The sequence below is a fragment of the Lichenostomus cassidix genome, chromosome 2, assembly GCF_008360975.1.
Source record: "Lichenostomus cassidix isolate B80296 chromosome 2, HeHo_3.0, whole genome shotgun sequence".
NCBI classification, from domain to species: domain Eukaryota; kingdom Metazoa; phylum Chordata; class Aves; order Passeriformes; family Meliphagidae; genus Lichenostomus; species Lichenostomus cassidix.
Genome location: NC_139482.1, coordinates 44,347,102 through 44,362,555, shown reverse-complemented (window position 1 = coordinate 44,362,555; position 15,454 = coordinate 44,347,102). Strand labels below are relative to the sequence as shown.

Here is a 15,454-nt window from a genome sequence, read left to right as displayed (position 1 = left end):
TTAAATTATGTTCCTTTTATCTTCCACCAAAAGAAAAATCCTCCTTAACAACAGCATAAGATTCCATTTGTTTTAGAAAAGCATACATCAAATGACACTGGCACACTTTATTTCAAAAGACTTTGTTGTCTCAGCTCGGTAGCAATATTCCAATACAGGTTAAGACTTGTTCATTAAGAGATCAATGACAAGCACATAGCAAACTTAAAGAAGGCAAGCCACGTACAAATCCTCTTTTGAGATTATTTTTGTATTTTTAATCTAAACTGGAAACAGTACGCATGAAGTATCTATACAGAAAACATAAAACTATGCCATTTTTCCCTTAATGATCTCAAGAGCTTTTGGTCTGGGAACTGGAAAACAAACTTCATGTTGCCATACAGATTCCTGACTATGGATGTAGAAAGTCATAGTACTTAAATACACAGGACTCTCTAAGACCACTTTTGTCTCCCCAGTGGCAGTAGCACATTAGCTAGAGGAATGCTCAGTGACACCAACCAACACTGACCAGACACAAGGGACAGTAATCCCTACTGTGTCCCAAAGGGAGCCATAAAAAATGCCCCCCACCCCCTGCTTTAACTGGCTAAATATCAATCCTGTATATATTGTCACATAGTGTGAGGAACTGCTGAGCCACTTAAAGGTGTAACACATGGATCTTGTACACCAGAGCCCTGCAAAAGGATTGAGGAAAAGATAATTGCTGACTGGAACTCAAGGTACATCCATTCTATACTGCAAAATGAGAGTAGTACAGCCTGCAAGAATGCAGCACATCAGATACAATTAAAAAACACCCCAACAAACAGGGTATGGCATTACAGCAGGGATATCTGATTACTTCCTGGCTGTAAATAACACATGCATCTTCAGGGCATCTACATACCAACCACAAGCAGGATGGCAGTAATAAGAAAAAATGAGGAGGTCTGCCTAACTTATTATTTCAAATATTTGAAACTTAAGCTTCAATGACTCTTCACAATTTAAAGTTTCATAATGGCTTTAGATGTATTTAGAGCTTTAAATGTCAAACTCTCAAGGACATTTAACTAGGATTTTTAAAGATACAGAGAGAGAGAGAGAAATAACAATGTTACAGAGGTCTTCCAGTCCAGGAATCTAAGTTAATGAAAAATTACTTCAGATATAAATGTATGTCCTAAGACGGTTTTTTTAACTAGTTCCCTCCTCCCCCCTCCAAGAAGCTCTCCAAAACAAAATGTTTTTCATTTAGGCAGTGCAAAAATGCAGTTCAGGAATCAATGTTTAAGTAAAGCCACTGACACAATGAATAGTATGCACACACAGCCCAGGCATTCCTCTTTTCAAAGGTTATTCCACTCGAGACAATTATCTGCCCATAGCTGTGCTCCTCATGCTCACCTCTCAGACACAGAGTCTGATTTAGCAGACCACAGTCAAGGGCCTGACAGCTCACACAGGAAGAGGAAGTAGGCAGTTTACAGACTTAAATTACTAAATTTCATATTCTACAAGTAAGAACTGCTACCAGCATTTGGGAAGCGAAGGTTTCACTGCTTGCAGTTTCATTAAGTAGATGTAGACTCAGAACAGACAATTCAATGAATTTATCAATGCAACATCTTGCTCCAGTCTATCAACTCAGAGTCAGCTAGAGCAGCCGAATAAAACTATGCACAAGGCTGTGAATTTGAAACAAGTTTCTACATCCAGTAACACCTAAGAGATTACACCTAAGTATAACTAAGAAGGCAATCTTGACTTGTAAGTCTGAAGGACCCAGACTCCACAACATTCCAACAAAAAACAAACCACTGCTCTTTGCAGTTTGAGCTTGGCCAGCCTCAAGTCCTACTAGTGAATTTCTGGAGAGTTTTCTATTATAAGCTCCTTTTTACCACCTTGACAATTATGGGCCCCATCTTTTAACATTTTTTAACCTATTTTGGAATAGATAAAAAGATTGAAACCTGCCTTTATCCTGAAAACAGATTTTCGTGGCAGCACTTTAAACAGTTCTTTTCCAAAGCCTTCATTTTCAGCATTCTTAAAACATGGATATGTATTCCAAATAATTTTAGCTTTCACAAAGAAGTTTCAGAATAAGATGACAAAACATGATCTTGTCGAAGCCTTTCATCTAGAACATACAAAGAGGTTTGGGCTTGTAACAAGGCTAATTACAATCTTGGAAACACTGGTTTGGTTTAAAACACTTGAGGACAAAAAATTCTGCTTTTCTTCTAGAAAGATTAAATGGTTTGTAGTCACAATAAATCTCACCTCTTTAAAACTTCAAATGTGTTACTTCTTATTCCATCTTCTTATAATTCTGCCCTTCAAAGGTCAAAACAAGCATCTCCACCCAAGCCACCTACCAATTGCAAGGATCCTCCCATTAGAAATGATTTTTAAATGAGGAGGAAGAAAACCAAGGATTTTTCCTTTTCATTCCAAGCAGAATTACTATGGAGAAATGACTCAAGCTTAGGTAGCAGAAGTTAATGGAATGCCATCTGAAATGAAGACTGACTCAGTAACACGAGACCTGCTAGTCATTTGTTAATCTTCAATTCAAAGCCCACTAGAAGTACTTATGAGATACCAGTGAAATAGAAGATAATGGTTGTTTTTCCTCTTGGGCAGGAGAACAAGCTTTAAATGAGAACATCAGTTTTTCTGGCATGTGATAAAATGAAAATCATTAATTGCTATATAGCCACAAAAGATTGATTAGTTTAGCACTTAAGAATCAGGACTAGGTAAACTTGCAGTAGAATGATTTTATTCTGCTCATCTGCAAGACTTGCATAAGCTTTATTTTTGGATTTTCATTTGGTATGCGGGTATTTTGCGTTTTGCAGCAGGCATTCCCTCCTCCTGAACGTATTGCACCTTAACAGTATAGAAGCTTCTGGAACATCCTTTCTCTGGAACAGTTAAGATCTGTAACATCAGACAGAATTTGCGGAGATTCAGAAACTAGATTTTTACAAGTGAAATTTTCTAGACCAGACGGAGAAAGAAATTGTCATATAATGCTTCCCTAATTGTTGCTAGTGCCGTAAGGGTCCATATCTGAACTCAAAAATCTAAAAAAAGAGGAAAACAGTACAATTGAGTTAAAATGAAACATTTCTGTTTAGAAAGGCAAATATGAATAGGAAATAAAGTACAGGTACACGTGATATTATGTAATACACCTTTACCTATTCTTGATGTTTACTTGGGAAGTAAACAATTACTCTATTAATTTCATCAATTATTTCTTTTCTGACTAAGTTATTACTAAGTCTTAGCAGTAAAGAAATGTCTCTTCCTTTCTTTCCAGAGAATACATGGTATCACATGAAGTTTTTTAAACATTTCCCACTTTATTATGGTTTTGCAGCTCCACTTGTTTTTAATTGTTTAAAAAAAAAAATTCTGTGTCTAGCCAGAAAGGAAGACAGCCTGTGCATATTTCACCAAATGGATTAATTTCATTCTTCAAGAGACATATCTTACAACCAGAATACCAAATGCCTACAGCTAACTAAAACTAGCTTAAAATTATGGTGGTACAAACCTATTGTAACTTCTAGTAATGCTGAATGAATTGCCTTCTAGGAAAGTAAACCAGATCAGCTTTGTGTAGTAACACCCAAACATCACTACAAAACCCTCAGTGTCAACCATTAATCCTAAGAAAACTTTTCATAACATGGAGAAGATCAGCGTAGAACATGTTCCCTTCCCTACTCCTGCAGCTAACACCACCAGCTCATTCAAGCACTCTGCTTGCCAACTTTAAATGCACAGTCATGGCAGAAGTCAATGCAATGTCTTTTCCCCTTAGTCAGTGACACAGGAGATACAATATCTCATCCACTTCCTTCAAAAGTTTTGGGACTTTTGCCCAAATGTTTTGTCTTGAGGAGTTCAGCTTGTTTTACCCCTACTTTGCTTCACGCTAATGCCTCACAGTCACTGCAATAAATTTTAGAGAAGATCCAGTTACTTACACAGCAAACAACTGATGTTTTATTATGCTGCTACTAAGGTACACCTACACTACAAGCTTTAAAGCTCTAGTCTTACAGCTACAGGGTAAGATCACATCAAGCTAATCTACTGATTAATCAGCTAGTACTTAATCATGTAGACTTTCCAATTTCTTCAATCAGCAATGAGAGACACTTGCCATAAAGCATTTCAACCATTCTTCAGCAAGGCTGCAGTAGTAGTTTAAAACTTAGGCTAAAGCATTTAAAATATCCCAGAAATTATATGAATAAACTTTTATTTTTAAGCAACAACACACACTATTTGAATAAAACTCACACATTTAACTCAGGTGGAGAGCACTAAACTGAACAATCATCACTAATACATTTCCATTGGAAATGTGTTAAAGTTCACAAGTGTCTTCATTACCATCTTACTGATGTTTTCTTATGTGTTTCTAGTCTACACACCACCTGTTTCATGCAGTCATGCAAATCTGAATCAAATTGTAAATGTTCAGGTAACAGGGAAGTCCATTCACTGCAAAGATTCATTTTTCACAGAAGAGCCAGGATAGGTAAGATCAATACTGCCGGATTCTTCATAAGAGTTACAGGTATGTTAGAAACCATGAACTTTCAGTTGCTCTTCCTTGACAATGCCAATCTGGAGGAGAAAAATAATGTATTTTAGTAAAGCTTACATACTTAGGCTATTACAGCAATATCAAGTTACCACAATCTCACACTTTGATTAAAGAAACTGCTATACAGTGTATATACTCAATGAAACATTTTTCTAGTTTACAGAACATTCCTGGGCCAAGCAGAAGAATTGACTAAACAAAAAGAAAATCTTATCAGACATCTGATTTGTTCTGTAGTCCTAAGACTTATTCTTTGTCAGGCTAACAACTCTGCATTATCATTTGCATCAGAGGAAGCCTCTTTCCTCTATAGTGTTTTCAGTCTCACGATTATGGTTTGCATTGAACACTTGATTTTACAAGCACAGAGCTCAAGTTGCACTGCCAGAGAACAAGTGGTGTGCTGTAACTGGGCAAAGGCATTCTACAGGGCTTTGATTCTTACCAAAGGCTTACTCTCATTCTACAAGTGTCATTTTACTTTCTGGCTGAAAATACAAAGGAACTGTAGTGGCCATCTTTAGCTGGTTAATTAGCATCAGTACCACCTATCACCCTACTGCTTCCAGAGAGGTTTAGATATTAATCTGCAATCCCTCACCTCCAAGAGGAATTGGCAAATGTTCTTCCTCTGGTCACCTTGCAGCTGGATAACTTCACCGTATTCAGGATGCTCAATCACAGTACCATTACAAGCAAATTTCTAGAGAGAGAAACATTCATTTTATAAGACATCCGATGTACATCATGATTTTGCTTAGTCAGTCTTTTCAGAAGAACTTTGTCTCAGAAGCTGCTTACTAAATTTTGATTCCAAGCCAGGCAAAGGTTAGATCTATTTTACTGGCTTTGAGAGCAATTGGAACATATCTGCTGATACATACAAAAACTAAATTGCTGATGGTAAATTCAGGCAATGACAGGATTAGCTACTGCACAGAAGGAAATGGTCAACAGTCATTGCAAGAATGAAAAACAATGTCATAAGATACAGCCTTTCAACTCCACACTATTTTAAAATAAGTATTTTTATCCTGGCAAAACTAAAAGCCTGTATTTTGAGCAACAACCCAGCTGTAACAGAGGCAGGAATAAAAACCAGCTCTACTTTAAACCGATTTTATTCTTTGCATCAAAAAAGCCATATATCTGTGAAATGTAAGTGAAATTATTTACTTCTTTGTAAGCCAGAAATGTTTAACTTTTTAAAAAAATCCCTGTCACTACACACTGCTAAGTGTTTTGAGAAAGGGAAAGGACTCGAATATGAAAGTGATGTGCACTGGAAAGAATCAAGTGAAATAAATATTTTGTTACTTAGTATTAAAAGCTACCTTATTCCTTTATATAGAATTATTATCAAAGCAAATCAAATCAGCAACTTTACCTTTTTGAAAGCTTTCACAAGTTTCTTCTTGTCATAATCATCTGCAATGCCCTGAACAGTTGTTAGTGTCTTTCTTCCGTTTCGTTGCTGGATCCTTATATGAATGTAATCCTCTGTCCCCGCCGGGAGTAAATCGTCACCCTTTGTTGCATCAGCAAAGGGGTCTGCAGGAGGAAAAAGATCCGTGTAATTCCCACAAAGAAAAACACCCAAGCTCAAAACTAAGAAGGAAGATTCTCACTTCACAATAAATTATTATTATATTCAGGGTAAAACCTTGATGTTTAATCCCTGTTTAAAAACACAATTAAAACCAGAGTGCTTTTTTCTACAGCTGCATTAAGTCTCATTATGTACTCAGGACATCCTCTCAACTACCACACACCCAGTTTCTTCCAGGTATGAACAATTTTCTGCTACGGTATCAGTTCACTTCATTGGTTCTTGCAAACTGTAAATCCTGAAGCTCTGAATCTGAAAACATGGTTCAGAGACAACATCAAATGCACCTAAGTTTTACACAGCCAAATCCATTTAAAGTGAAATAAAGCAACTGTATCTCCTATCAGATCAACTGTTAAGAACAGAAAAACAGAAAAGCTCTAGAACACACATTCCCTTCGAGTTCCAGAACAGAAGTCTCATACCACACTACCAGCATGTTAAGGCATGGATGCAACTCCTGGTTACCAAAAGAAATAAAAGAGAGATTCACTCTAACAGATGTCAGAGGCTGCCTGTAAACCAGAACTTCTCCAGTCATCAACTTTAGTCAAGAAATGTAACAAAATGAATTTAGGCTTTGACTAAAGAAAGGTCAGTTCTAAAATTCTTCCAAGCTTAGCATTTATCTAGCACAGATAAAAAAGGAAGGCATTTAGAAAGAAGTGGGGCTCTCAGTAAACACTTTTTATTCTCTGTACTTCACAAAAACATACTTAGTGCTCAATCAAGAAATTTTACAGCTCTACAAGTCTCCTAATCAGTAGTTCCAAATAAACATTGAAGCATGAAGTACTTTATTACTTTTAAAGAATAATCACAAGTAATTTTTGTACTAATCAGAATGATACTGAACAGTCCATGTAGGCTCAATAGCCATGCAAACTACAATTTCCCAAACTTCCATTCAAAACTCAGATCTACTAATCAAGTTTTGCCATCCACTAGAAAGAAATGCCCCAAATGAGTAAAACTTCAGCAGAAATACAAAAAGAAGTAGTTCAGCTGCAAGCTGACAGATCCTTGTAGAAACAATAATGACATAAGCATTAAAGGCACTGAAAGCATAATGAGAATTCAAGCACCACAGGAAAGAAGCACAGAATTGGCAACACTGACTAGCTTAACTTCTACTATGGAATTTGTTAAACCATGCTGAATTTTACTGTCTCCCAAAACTTGTGCAAACTAATAGAAAATTTCAGTCAAAGAAAAAGTGAAAGAAAAAGAGGACTTGGGCATGAGGATCACTTGGCAGAGTTTAGGACTTTAGGCTGGAGATAAGCCAAGATAACTTGGCAGAGTTTAGGGCTCTAGGCTGGAGATCAGCCAGCACTGTAGGTGTCAACACTGGATCCCTTCAAACAAATCCTCTGGGCAGCACCTGCCTTAAGCACAGGGTGAGCTCCCAAATCATGACTGAACGTAACCTTCTCGCATGGCTTATACGTGCAGAAGATTAGAGTCAAAGCTGCGATCAAAAGCCTGACATTACTGTATAAATTGCTAATTTGCTCACTTGTGCTGCTTATAGATAAAGGAGGGAGAGAACGCTGGCCCGGCACAGTTAAACTTCCCTGCTGATAGCAGAGAAATGATCGGCCATCTGCGCAGCTCACTATAGAAACAATAACCTCTGCAGGGCTTGTACCACGCTTTGGGACATTGCTGAGGATAAGAGGAGGCAGCAAACCGACTGTAACTGACGAAATTATTTCCTCAGCAGAGGATACGAGCCCTTGACACAGGGTGACAGAGCTGAGAACATGGCAGCACCTCCTGCGGGAGCGGCGAGCGGCTGAGCCTCCCTGCCGAGGGTCTCTCCGCCGCACACACCGAGCACGTCCCGGGGCCGGCGAGGACAAGGACGAGCGGCCGGCGCTGCCTCACGGAGCAACGCGGCGACGGCGACAGCCGCTCAATGTCACCGCGGGGCGGGGGGCCCGCGGGCCTCGGGAAAGCGGGGGCAGGACCAGGCGGCCGGGGGAGATGGGTGGGTTTGTCCACGGGGTAGCTGCGGGGGTGGCTGCGGGCCGGCGGCTCTTACCGAAGGATTGGAGGTTCTGGATCGAGGACATGCGACTCTGCGGCGAGAAGCTGGAGCTGCGGGGAAGCGAGTCCGCTCGGGTCACGTCTCCGGCTCCGCAGTGCCACGCAGGGGCGGGGAGCGGGAGGGAGCAAGGGGAGGGGTAACAAAAGCAGAGGGACGCGGGGAGCGAACGCGACAGGGAGCGAGAGAGCGAGAAGAAGGAGCAAGAGGAGGAGGAGGAGGCGCAAAGGGAAATAAGACGTGGAGGGAGGGACCCCCCGCCCCTGGCCGCACCGCCCCACGGCACGGACGGCAACGGGCGCCGCCCGCCGCGCTCCCACAAAATGGCGTCCCGCGCGTGACGGGCCTGAGCTGCCCGGGGCGGTCACGGGTCGGTTCGGTTGGAGAGACCTCCGAGCTCAGCGAGGCCGAGCCGTGACCGAACGGCAGCACGGCAGCCACGCCATGGCACTGAGCACCACCTCCCTGGGCAGCCCATTCCAGCGTGTAATCCGCTTTTTCCAACCTAAACCTCCCCTGGTGCAGGCTGAGGCTACATCTTCCTGTCCTGTTGCTGGTTGCCTGGGAGATGAGACTGATGGCCACTGGCTACACCATCCTTTCAGGCCGTTGTAGAGAGGGATAAGGTCACCTCTGAGCTTCTACTTGCCAGGCTAAACACCCCCAGCTCCTTCATCTGCTCCTCATAGGACTTGTGCTCAAAACCCTTTGCCAGCTTCATTGCTTTTCTCTGGAGCCCCTCCAGCACCCCAGTGTCCTTTGTCACATCAATGCTCCTCTCAGTGGATCCCTGACAGCACCACTGGTGTGTTGCCGGAGCCCCTCATTCCCCATGCTGACTGCCTTCAGGGACCCCTGTGCTCCGGCAAGGGTGATGCCCATGGAGGCTCTTCCACACTCACATCCCTTTGGCTTGAGTGCTTTTCCAACTGATCTGAAAGTGGGAGAGCACTTCTCCCTTCCCCACTAAAATATATTGGAAATCCCCCTCCCTCAGGCCTCCCTCAATGGACAAAATGCTGCTTTAGATGCTGAGTGTGGTGAGGGAGGCAGTGAGCACCCCTCAAACTGCCTGTGTCTCTACTTTGGGCATGACTGGGAGACACAAAAAGTTCCACCTCAGCACAAGGAAGAACTTCTTTATATTGAGGGTGGCAGAGCATTGGAACAGGCTGGCTAGGGTGGTCATAGGAGTCTCCATCTCGGGAGACATTCCAAACCCACCTGGATGTGTTCCTGTGTCACCTGCTCAAGGTGACTCTGCCTTGGCAGGGGTTTGGAGCAGATGATCTCCAGAGCTCAGTCCAATCCTGTGATTCTGTATGTCCTCTCAGGTGGGTTCAGCTGCTGTTCCCCAGTCCAAAGGGGCCACGGTGGATGGCTGGTGTGTGGCCTCATGGGACTCCTGTGTGACTGCCACCCACTGACCATCCCTGTTTTGGGAGGACATCAGCAGTGTAGGGGCTGCAATGAGAAAAGTTTGCCCTTAAAAAGGTGTGCAGCTGTTAGAACACTTGCCAGTCCTCATGAGGTGATTAATGGCTTTGCAGATGTACAATAACCTAATTCCACTGGCAGAAGTGGCAGAACCTGTAGTTCTTTAATTTTTTCCCCTTTTTTGGCTTTTATGCTAAACTTCAGTCCTCATACCAAAGGGCTATTTCTTTTCTGCGATCCAAGGTCTGTATCAGCACTGCAGTAGTTTTATGAAGGCCACTGTGCAATGTTGTAAGAAAGTTTCTGGTCCTGGCACTTTGCAAGGAAGCTTTTATTTTTCCAATGGGGAAAGCAAGGTCATTTGCAATGGTACAAAACCTCTGCTTACCCTTTGCTACCATCATTGATTAAACCTTTCCCTGCACTGTGGGCTGTAGAGAAGGGTTGTTTAACTTGTGCCCAAGCAGCTGCAAAAGGCACTGCTGGGGCAGCAATGGGACGATGGGGCAAGAGCTTGAGGCCACATGTGTGTGTGGACAATGTGTGTGGATTAAGGATGCAGAGTTAGACACTGAGAAGCCTTCTGGGAAGGTTAAGGTAGCTCAGGACACCTATCCTTGGGGACATGATCCCAGGATATCAACAGCACCTTTCTCAGAAAACTTACGTTACTGCTAATGTAAAGAATTTTTGGCTCTGATATATTTTTGCTAATTCTATGTCTCTCTGGAAGATTTTGTTGTATCTTTTGCTCTCCCATCGTCATACCATGAAACATTTTCCCAGTGCAAAGCATTGTCCATCACCCCTTTTTCCTCCCAGATGCTTTTTTTTGTTACCTTGGCTGCACCAGTACCAGTGTCAGTGGGGCACTGGGATGAGCCAGATCAGCAAACTGATCTGAGTTAAAAAATAAAACTCAAAGGTTAAAGCCTCAGATGCACTCCACTTGCATAATCCTGCAACAGTTGTGCTGAGACAAGAGGACAAGGCTGGGGACAGGCCTGGCCATGGGTGAGAGGAACTGTGGATCTTTGGACACAAACCCCAAGTCTGAATCTGAAGGTTTAGCTGAGTATTCTGGTCACTGTGTCCGTTCTTGCTCATCTTCTGAATCTTCATGCATTTAAAATAGTTTTACACTTCTAATTCTTACTCCAGGGTTAATCCAGTCCTATGGGCTCATTGGGCATCTGTGAAATTCATCCTAAAGTTTACAGACAAATGAGATTGGATGTCTGGGAAGCAACAAAGCTCCTTTATAAACCACGAAAATGTGGCTTTTTTGTCCTTAAAACAACAATGAATAGTTCTGGCAACTGCTGACAGAATGGAAACAACCCCCAACTGCACAGCTTGGCATGCACTGGGCAGCAATTAAAATAAAGGTGGTGGCCAGCACCCTCATTGTTTCCTTGTCAGCCTTCCACAATGTCCATGTGAATTGGCAGGGCTTTTGTGGGGCTGTGTCAATGCAAAGAGCTCTCCCTTTGCTGTCCTCCTCAGAGGGACGTCAGGTCTCGATGTCACATCTGTCACTAAGTTCTGACACAAATCCTGTCTGTGCCAACTCATTGCACCAAACATTGGTGTCTGCGCGCAGAGGCAGGTGGCATCCTGCTGGAGATGTGCTTCTCCTGCTATTGCCCCTCAACAGGACAGTTGTTGTTTTGTCTGACTGAGTCCTTCCCATTGCTCTTGAGCAGTCCCTTGTGGCAATCCTGTAAAAATCCTGGTTGCGAGGGCTTCCTGTCACACCAGACTGAAGAAAGGTGGGCAAAGCAGACATGGCCCAGCAGCAACCAAAAGATGTAGAAGCATTAAGATAGGTTTAAAACCTCAGTGGAGGTAAGAGGTGGTGTTGCTTAACTGTTAAATTAAAAATTTTTAAAACTGTTCAATTTCAGATCATCCTAGAGCCGAGGCTGGAGTTAATCTCGTTCACTAATATTAGACATCAGGTTTTAAGCAATATTTTGGGAATGAGACCCTTGTCTTTCCATGACTAACGTATAACCTGCCAACTTTAGTGCCAAAAAAGAACATCATCTCTAATTAACTTGATCGCGGGCTCAAGCTATTTAAATATAATAGTTGAAAGACCTGGTTATGAATAGCAATTAGAGATCCCCTTGCTTGCCTTTTACTGTATTTCATTCCATCTGTCAAGCTATATGTGAATCATTAGAGGTTATTTATGACTGGATAAATGGCAGGGATTAAAACCAGGGGCTCACTGGCATACAGATGATAAATATGACATACTGAAGCTATAAAGTACAGTTTTGTAAAAAGTGTCACCCTAGTGCAGAACCTCACCTTCACTGGGTATTCTCAGAAGCACTTCAGATGCCCTTGAGGAGCAGTGGGTAACCCAGGCCAGTGGGAAAAATGTTGTTTGTAAGGAAATAACTCCGTGGGGTTTAGTTATGAGGGTAGAATATGAAACAAGAGATCTCTAAAGATGGGTTTTAGAGCATGGAGTTTATTGTGATAGAGCGTGGGCGTGAGAGGCCTGCTGGACTGCAAGACACAGCTCCAGGCAGGCCGGAGGGAGAGAGAGAGATAAGCGAAAAGAGAGAGCAAAAGAGAGTAAAAGAGGGCGATTTTCTGTTTACAATGCAATAAATCATCTTCTCTGTTGAATATTCTAATTCCTTTTAACCAATCAAAGACAAGCTACAAACCCTACAACATTTATATACAACCTATTAGAATCATCACATTACCATACGGGGTCATGTTTCAAACCTTAAAAAACCTGCTTTTTGGGATCTCCACCAGGCAGGTAGGGTCTGCTTCTGACCTTTGGACTTGCCTGGGCAGAGGGCATTGTTCTATCAAGAAGGGGGATTACCTTCAGTAACCATCCTATTTCATCTTCCTCTACAGTTGTTCTTCCAGATAATTGCTGTATTGGAAAAATGGTCTGGGAATTCCACAAGAAAGCCTAGAATCAGGAAAAAAGAGTCACCCATGCAGTAGGGCTAAACCTGCGCTTTAGTTTAGGACTCTGTATGACAGCTGTCTTTTGTTATGTGCATGTAAAAGGCCACCCTTGTCTGCACCTGCCCCTCTGTAATAACCAGAATGTTATACATTGTTTCTCACTTCCTAGAGACACAATTCTAGTTTATACTATTGTTATTTTCAGGTGCAGCACACTAGTATTTGAAGTTTTATACCTTAGGAGCTTTTAAAAAGCCAAAATTTAATTTAATTAGGGCATGTTCCTGTAGGCAGATCTCCTGTACCTGGTTCTGCAGCCTGCCTTACCAGAAAATGTCAGGCTTGCATGCTGACCTGTCCTCTGCTGGCCTGGAAACCCAATTACTGCTTGAAGCACACCATGTTTGAAGAGCAGTTTAAGTTGCCTGACAAAACCATTGTGCATGAAATGTGCAAGTGGCATGTAGCAGCACTAATTTCCATCCTGCATTCCAGCAGTGCAGCTACTCTATACACAGATTCTGCTCCACTCCAGTGCCAGAAGCTGGCATTTGCTGGCCTAATGTTGGCGTTCTGAAAACAAAATCAAAGTGCTGCATCCCTGAGAGATATGCAAAAATATTTCCAACCTTGATTCTTTTTCTTGAACTTTATTCTTCCCTGCTCTCACTACATGACTCTACCTACAACACCCAGCTCCATTTGGAATCTGCACATCCCAAACCTCTGTGCAGAAGGCAGCCCGGTAGCTTTCTATCAGGGAAGAATAGCAAAATTGTCAGAAGAAATCCTTCTCCCATCAGCAGAATAGTTTTGAAGGTGGCTGTAACCATGCCAAGCCTGACTTGTATTTTTCCATCTGAACTCTAACTCTGGTGCAAAGCCTCCACAAAGTACTCAGGAAAGGCTTTTGGAGAGTGGCTGAAGTCCTGAGCTGTAGTCTCTGCTTGAGCTGCCCAGCTGCTAACAAGTTGTCCCGTGTTAAGCATGTTAAGCAAGTTAAGCATGTGCTAACTGGGAGACTGGGCAAACTGGAAATTGTGCTGATGATAAACATCTGGATATCCAGCCTAACTGGAGGGAGACAGGGTTATGTGTAGTTTGGCTGAGCCTTGTGTACATGGTTAGATTTCAAGATACACATGCTTTCATTTGAAACATGGGAGGGTTCATTCCTTGCTCAAAAATGATTGCAAACAAGATGATAATTTTGGCCTTAACCACTAGATGGTCCTCTTTCTCAAAAAAAAAAAAAAAGAAAAAAAAAAGAAGAAAAAAAAAAGAAAAAAGTAGCTCCAAAATAAAGCTGCTCCTGGGTGTTCTCTGAACCGGAATGTTAGTAGAGAACAGTTGAACAGTTTCTTTGTAAAGGTAAACGTTATTAGAAGTTTTATCTCGTTGAGTGAACTGACATGGTTTTCTGAATAGGTTTGAATACAACTTTTCATGAATTCTCCAAACTCAGTGCAACTGGCCCTCAACCCCACTATAGAAGGCTGGGCAGATTCATAGGTCAGGCAGTAGTTCAAGGCATTTGCAAACTATTCCTAGACTGGTATGTGAAACAATGAGATTGGTGGGCTGGGGAAAAAAAAAGGTTTCTGAGTTTCTGTTTCTCAATTCAACTGCGTTAAATGTCTTTGCTTTCGTGGTTTTTCACCTTCTGTTTTTGGGAGGCTCTGAGCAGCAAAAGTACAGAAAAAAGAAGACTTGGATTAGTTCTTTGAGAAAACTAAATTGTAGAATTTGTCATCAAAACTGTAATTCACTGTTAGCCTCTGGTGCTGTATTGTCAAAGATTATTTCTCTGCATCAGGCCCTCTGGACCTTGTTCTCTTGCGTCACTCCAGCCTCCAGGCAATATCTTCCTAGTATTTCCATTCATCCCCCTCACCATCTCCTGCCCAGAAGCCTGACCGCTCCTTACCCTGAGAAGTTCTTTCCTCCTCACAGCCCTTCAGACCTGTCTATCTGCTGCGTTTTGATTTAGTTGCATACCTCGTGCATCACTGGTCAACCTTTCCACTGAGACACTGAGACACTCCAGCTAGCAGCTAGCTCAGCCCTGCTTCTGGTTCCTGTAACTTACACAGGAATTTTACATCCAGGAGCCATTAATTGTGTGTGAGGCAGGACTTGAGTCATTCTCAGGGATCTTCTACAAAGAAGACAGCCTGTGCCCAGCCTCTCCCTCAGAAACAGGAAAAGAATGGAAGTTTTAACACACAAACCTCTGCACCTTCACTACAGACCAAGCTGTCCTCTAGGTGATCTTTCTGGTTCTGTCTTTCACAACCCTTGTTCCCCTTACAGCTCTATCCCAGTTTATCCCAGGTCTGCATGGTTTTCACATTTCTGTGTTTAATGAGCTGACTTGCTTTTCTCAGCCAAAGCATAAGCCCTGCTATGAAGGGGGTAACAAAATAAAATAAAATCACAGCTGCCTGAAAAGACCCTGAGAAGCCAGGATGATTTCTGTGAAGCTTTGAGTACTGTAGTACAGTACATAGTACTGCGGTGGTTCAGTTGTGTCTGGAGACATCCAGGGAATGAGGATGGAGTAAAGTTGTACTTTGGTAAGAGAAATGCCTGATGACGCTCATTTAAACAGACTGTCACATAATTTATTACTCTTTGTTGCTGAGAACATTTTACAGTAACCTTTCACGAACTCAGAATGATTGAAAGTAAAAATTAAAATACTTGAATGAAAGTGAAAATGAAAGCTCTTAAAACTGGCAAGTGGTGTGTCCAGAACAGATGCACAGCTGTGATCCTTCCT

The 15,454-nt window shown here is 42.2% G+C and overlaps 1 protein-coding gene across 2 annotated transcripts; it reads right to left on the bottom strand.

Moving 5' to 3' along the window:
• Positions 1-8,595, bottom strand: EIF1B (eukaryotic translation initiation factor 1B). Of its 2 annotated transcripts, XR_014849836.1 has the most exons (5): positions 8,284-8,595; positions 6,015-6,178; positions 5,229-5,330; positions 4,411-4,647; positions 1-3,086 (listed from the first exon to the last, which is right to left on the bottom strand). XR_014849836.1 is itself a non-coding variant. In XM_085051325.1 (4 exons), exons 1-4 carry the CDS (start codon positions 8,312-8,314, stop codon positions 4,603-4,605), a joined length of 342 nt encoding a protein of 113 aa, XP_084907451.1. In that variant the 5' UTR covers positions 8,315-8,595; the 3' UTR covers positions 4,260-4,602. The 2 variants fall into 2 exon arrangements, 1 of the variants encoding a protein (XP_084907451.1); XM_085051325.1 differs by lacking the exon at positions 1-3,086 and having other exon boundaries at positions 4,260-4,647.
• Between the last annotated feature and the right edge of the window lie 6,859 nt (positions 8,596-15,454).